Source organism: Gadus macrocephalus, chromosome 19 (assembly GCF_031168955.1).
Source record: "Gadus macrocephalus chromosome 19, ASM3116895v1".
NCBI classification, from domain to species: Eukaryota; Metazoa; Chordata; class Actinopteri; order Gadiformes; family Gadidae; genus Gadus; species Gadus macrocephalus.
Genome location: NC_082400.1, coordinates 13,105,443 through 13,112,217, shown reverse-complemented (window position 1 = coordinate 13,112,217; position 6,775 = coordinate 13,105,443). Strand labels below are relative to the sequence as shown.

General features: G+C 37.7%; 1 protein-coding gene across 1 annotated transcript; it reads right to left on the bottom strand.

Moving 5' to 3' along the window:
* Positions 1-1,413: 1,413 nt before the first annotated feature.
* Positions 1,414-3,015, bottom strand: LOC132448039 (coiled-coil domain-containing protein 106-like). Its single transcript, XM_060039100.1, has 3 exons — positions 2,997-3,015; positions 2,449-2,652; positions 1,414-1,897 (listed from the first exon to the last, which is right to left on the bottom strand). Exons 1-3 carry the CDS (start codon positions 3,013-3,015, stop codon positions 1,584-1,586), a joined length of 537 nt encoding a protein of 178 aa, XP_059895083.1. The 3' UTR covers positions 1,414-1,583.
* Between the last annotated feature and the right edge of the window lie 3,760 nt (positions 3,016-6,775).

The window sequence follows — 6,775 nt, the reverse complement described above, 5'->3', positions numbered from 1 at the left end:
AAATCATTTAAATATTCAAATCGACCGCCCCTCTCTGCCCCCCCCCCCACCCGCCCCACCCACACACAGAGGACAGACACACACACACCGAGGACAGACACACACCGAGGACAGACACACACCGAGGACAGCTGACAAGAATGCGTTAACAGTAAGAGGTGGTTTAAAAAAGATATGCTGTCAGCATGTGTGTGTACATTGTGTGTGTGTGTACATTGTGTGTGTGTGTGTGTGTGTGTGTGCGTGTAAACTATGTGTTACATGTGTGTTAGCACACATGTGTTGTCCCTGCAGGAGGCAATGATACAAATATGGGTAACACTTTATAATAACTACACACAATTCATAATTTATTAAGCATTTTTTACCTATTTGTTAATGGTTTGTTCACCATTAGTTATTTATTGTTCATACATAACGTATCATTAGTAAAGCATTTCTTCACACAGTTATAAATGGGTTTGTTCATAGTAAATAAGCCTTCTAAAAAACTATTAAATAATGGTTTGTTCACCATTAGTTATTTATTGTTCATACATAACGTATCATTAGTAAAGCATTTTTTCCACACAGTTATAAATGGTTTGTTCATTGTAAATAAGCCTTCTAAAAAAGTAATTTTACCATTATTATCTAGGTACTTAGGAATGTATAAGGCCGGTTAAAACCTGGAAGTTGATGATTAACAGACTATCTAGACCTACATTTGTTCATGCCTTAAATAAAATGTTATGATTTAGAAATAGGCCTCAACTAATAGCTGGGGTGTTAATACATATGTTACAAATACTTACCAATTAGGTTATCCATGATTAATTCATGAGTTACTACAGATTAGTTGACTACATGGTGTGAGCCCATCTAAAGTGAGCACTTTCTATGCTTTACAAAGCATTTATAAATGAATTGCAAACATAACCTGGACACAAATATGTATTATTCTATTTGGACATGCCTTCAGAACTATGCCTACGGATAGTTAGTGTTACTGCATCTTTAACAAGCACTTAACAACACTTCAATTCATGATTAACTCATGAGTTACTACTGATTAGTTGACTATATGGTGTGAGCCCATCTAAAGTGAGGACTTGCTATGCTTTACAAAGCATTTATAAATGAGTGGCAAACATAACCTGGACACAAATATGTATTATTCTATTTGGACATGCCTTCAGAAATATGCCTACGGATAGTTAGTGTTACAGCATCTTTAACAAGCACTTAACAACACTTCAATTCATGATTAACTCATGAGTTACTACTGATTAGTTGACTATATGGTGTGAGCCCATCTAAAGTGAGGGCTTGCTATGCTTTACAAAGTATTTATAAATGAGTGGCTAGCAGATACCAAAGAGACACAAGTTAAAACAAAATATTATTTTAAGAAAAGGGAAAGAAGCTATGTGCTGAAGTGCTGAAAACGTACAAATATTTATTTTAAACTACATAAATTCTTCTTTTCAACAAAGAACACACAACAAAAAAATACAGATAAAATATGAACAGTGGTATTGTACAGAAAATGTAAAAATTACTTTACAGGAACACTTGTAAAGCATAATACAAAATGCACATAATTATTTCTTTTTCAGTGGTAGCAGCTTACCACTGGCTTTAAGCGTGTTGACTGCGTCAACTATTTCTACATCGCCTAGAATTGTCAAGGCACAGTGTTCCGCAAATGCTTTCAATTTTGTGGAATGGGTATACGTTTTCAAAGCTTCCTTGTACTGGTCTGGGGCAGCAATGGAAAGCTCGGCGATTGGTGCATTGACCACCACTGTATTACGGTCAACACCGACCTTTCGAAATGCCCCAGACATGGTTCCAAGCCTCTTGTAGCATTTAAGAATCTTTTTGTACCGGGCCAAAGCCTGCTCGGGATTCCGGGCTGCAATTAAGAGAACATACAATTAGTGCTATCTATAGTAGGAGTTTTGTCATTTATATTACTGTACTCATACTGTACTCATCTTTAACACACACACACACACACACACACACACTATCTCCTTGCACACACACACACACACACAACGGCAACTATGCTCAGTATGTGTTGCCGGTGAGAGGCAGGAGAAGCTACAGTGGTGGAATGCCCACACACACACAGGGTGAAGGAGCACACACACAGAGTGAAGGAGCACACATACACAAAATCTACTTCCCCACACACACACACACACACACACACACACACTACACTACACTACACTATGAATCTAGTGTGGCTTGTCAGCTACACACTTAAATCTGATTTCAATCTAGAATATGAGATGACCACAAGCTATTCCTCTAAAATTCACTGTGTGAGTGCTAGAAACAATCACACAAGCAATGTCACATCATATGGGAAGAGCCAGCTTGGAGAACACAACACAGCGAACCAGGAGTGATCTAGCACCCAGGTGAGTGGAAAGTGGTGAAATTAGTATTTCTAACCTCTTTGCAGTGTTTTTTCCATTTTAACCCTCTTGGATAGCTTCTTTCTCCCTTTCCCCTTCTTCTTCCTCTTCTTGTCCCCTGAGGATGAGCTGTTGGATGACTCTGAGTCCGTACTCTTTGAACTCATCTCGGAGGAAGATGAGTCCAGTGTAGAGACACTACTGGAACCGGCAGTTGCTTTGGGCTCATCTTTTTTAAGAGCTGTTTAAAAAGATTAAAATACAAACATAAAAGTCACAACACATAATACATAACAACACATATGTGCACGCATACAATGCACAGCCAGATCCTGCAAGTTCATGGTCCCACTTTTTCCCCCACTACTTTTTAAAGTAATTTTAACACTAATGTGAATGTTAAAACAACAATCACAATACTAATGTAAATTGTATTCGGGAGATATGCGAATAACAGGTACACAAACACACGCAGACTGAGAGTCAGACGTTCCTTTCATTAATTGATAGATGTAGCCTGCTGCCAAGCAATAGTAGTACTATTTCCGATGAAAGCAAAGACTGCCTCTTAAACCAGAACCTTACTAAGCGAAGACTTTAACATCATGAGTTTGCGGTTGTGTGTTAATAACAGCAGTTCAATAACCTGATGGACTGTGGAAAGGGAATGTGTGAATCTGCTAATATGGAGGCTTTGACTTTGGCCCAAAAAATCATATTCGAAGTTCGTTTGTTTATTAATATTAATATTCGAATATTTATTAATACTATTTTGACCATTAAATGCCTTCAGTAAGACCTGGGCTGAATCTGAATACTTAGTACATGCTATTTCTGTTCAGTGTCTACTACTTCACCGTACTACAGCTATGCGTAGAACGCCTCTGAAACTCCACCGGACGTTTGGATATGACGTATCTCCCCTCAGATGCCGGCAAAATTACCTTGATAAGTTACCTGTTTTCCGTCTTGTCATCGTTGCTATTAAATTAAAAATGTCTCTTTTTACTTAATTACTTACTTTACTTTTTTAATCTCTTTTCTTCGCCGCTTTCTACGACGTCTTTCTAAGCCGCTGTTAGTGTCGGGTCAGCCATCTCTTCTTCGTTCGTTACCAGACTCCGGTTGCATTGTGGGATAGCGTAGGGACCTACCGTTGTATACTGTGGCGGTAGTACGCATTCTTTAACGTTTTCCATACTACACAATGCGTACTGAGCATTCGGACGCGCTATATTTGTGGTGTACTACAAAATGCATACTATAAGAATGAGTATTCGGATTCAGCCCTGGATTGGGTTTTGCGAGGTTGGTTTACCGGCGTTGCTATGGTTACCGGTCTTGCGTGTTCCAACGGTTTATTAGGTTTCTAATAAATCGCTGTCTAATCAATACTTCAGTCACTGCCTCTTCCGTGGTCATTACAATATTATGAATAGACTGCGTCAGGTAATCCGACGTCTCTCCCTCTTGGCCTGCCCATAACAGGTTCGAATATTAAGGGCTGCCTAATATTTGTTCGAATTTTGATTTATATTTTGATATTCGAATTATATTCGAATTACGAAGTTCGAAGTCAAAGCCCACATTCTTGGACCACTCGGCAGATGACTGTGGCGGACTGGAGGCGAAGAGGACACGCAATGCCTTCCTTCTACCCTACTAAAAACAAACCAACACTTTGACTAAACATTTTGTTGGGAGACTTGCCGGATACTAGTTGTTCCTTGAGGAAATCTCTCTCCTTGGTCAACTCCTCTATTTTCTCAGTCATTCTGCCATTCCATTTTCTTTTTGCACATCTGCAACTCATGTGCTTTATTGTTTAGTGCCAGCTGTGCTGTGGGGGCTGCTGACGCACCTAAAAGAAATACATATGTCATTATTGAATGAATGTAGAACATCTAATTCAAGTCAAATCACTGGACACTGGACAAATCACAGGAATTCAGTAAAATGTCTTTCTTCTATTCAAGCACGGGTTTCATAAAGTAGCCTATAAAACATTAACTGTTAGCCTATTAAAGTAACCTCATCTGACAGAAAGAAATTAAACTAATGGATTTCAGTCAATTTCCTTTTCTAACGCCTGTATAGCTTATTGTTCAGGTATGCAGTGTGAAATACTATACAATTAGTTCATTACAGACTGCATTCAGAGGTTTTCATTCGGTTATCTTATACTGTCTTTATAATATGTTCACAAGATTAATTTGGTTTGCTGAAATCAGGAGAAACATGCTGAATTAATTTGTTGACGTTCCATGGTAGTTAGGCTACAGTAAACTCTCACTTATTCATTAAATTGCTGATGCAGTTCAGTGCCCCCGCATATGAGTAGCTAGCTACTATATGTGGCTGTACTGTATAAGTAGCTAGCAAGCAATCTACCTCATTGTCAATCAATGTGGGTTTAAAAAAAAAATATATATATATATTTATACTAGAGCCCGTCTACTAATCATATTAGACATTCTCTGTTTATACTCACCAACACTGCTGCCTTCCGCTTCTGTCTCCTCTACATGTTTTTTTCCTCTGGTCTGTATCCGTTTTCTGTTTGCCATTATTACTGATACTGTCCAGCAACTGGAACAGGTGGCTATATCACTATAGAATAAGCGCGAAACCTTTCTTTGTCCCACGTTGATGACGCTATTCCTACTTAACGCAGGCGTTAGATTATGTGGCAGCACGATCCTGGCGGCATCATTCACCAGTGCAATGACAAGATTCAGCAGTGTGAGAAACCTTCTACATCAGGAAGTCTCTAAACAAAATGCTTGGAAGCTTATTAAGTGGTTTCAGAGGAAGAAACTTTTGAGAAGAAAAATGAAATGCAGTAAATGCTATCATGGCATGGAGCTGAAGAGAAGAGGAAACAGTGTGGACCAATATGCTTGGTAAGAAAGGGATAGCTGAGATGAGATACATTCAGTTTGAATAGCATGATATGCTTTTTTATTGTAAAAAAACGAAGTAATTTATTTCTTCAACTTCATATGGGACTAGACTGAGCCTACTTGGGGTGCACATGTTGCACACTTGAAGAAAGTAACTCTAAACAGTGTGCTGGGAAAGATTGCCTTCATTTATTTACACATTTACACATATTTCAGCTCACTTCATAAGCAACGACTGCTTCCCTTTTCCTTATCATGTATTTTGTAGTTTATAGTAAAATATGGGGACATGTACAATTGTGCTGATTGTATTTTAATTGTATGATGCACCTCTCTAAATAACAACGACGGTATGTTACTGTTTGTTAGGATCTGTCGACGGGCTGCACATTACAGAAAGCCCACACAAAAATCTGTGCGGCATAAGTCAATGTTCAGTCATTCAAAGGTCTCTCTGAAAAATTGGATGCAATTCATGTACAGGTAGGTAAGCAATACATTTGAGTTTTAAGAAATCACCTCGCCATTCTGTTAATGTAATTGATTATGGAGCCATACTTTTATTAACTTTTTATAGTTTTACCTTTTTATTTTAATTGATTACTATTTGTTTTGTAGCTGAACATGTTTAAGCCTACACTCAATGTATTATGATTGCATTATTATTCGTATTATTGTAATGTATGTGCTATTGTTGAGTTAACATTATATTTGTCATTGCTTGTTATTATTGGCTATGTTAGTACTTTTTAGTGTTATGTGTTATGTGTAAGGTTAACAATAGGTATATAATATAACCACCTTTATACAACCCTATTAGCAAAAATAACTACAAATGTTATTCCAAGGAATTACCAGTGCATGACAATGCAAAAGTGACTTAACATGTCATTGAAAGCTAAAACAGATAATGCGTAGAAAGACTGTTGTGTTGCTAGACATGGTGGCTGCTAGGTAGTAGAGACAGAGAGCCTTTAAAGTTCAGCAGTTAAGTGAGCAAGGACCTTTTGAAATAGCACCATGCACTTGAGCAGAGGAAGTGTAGAAAAGTAAAACACACAGAGAAAAAGAGCCTATAATTTGAGTACTTGAAACATGCAAAGCATTTTCTTTTTAAAAATAAATAAAAGAACAAAATGAATAGTATAGAGTGCTCGGTTAATATGTGCTTGGTTGTCTGAATATGATGTTAACCACATTTCTATGTTGAAGGTTCTCGAATTATTTTTGGGTGCCGTCACGGCTGTTGATGTTTCAAACAAAACAGAGAGCTAGCATATTCAGCGGACAGGCAGCTAGTGGATCGTTAGGAGATGATTGCTGTATGTGACAAAATAAATGTTCTAGCTAAGAAACTGCGTAGCAAGACTTTAAGCCAGTCAAGCTGAATTAATTATTGAAGAAACAATACAGTGTATTGTTTGTTTTTTTGCTGGTCCCTTTGATTGTGTTAAATGTATT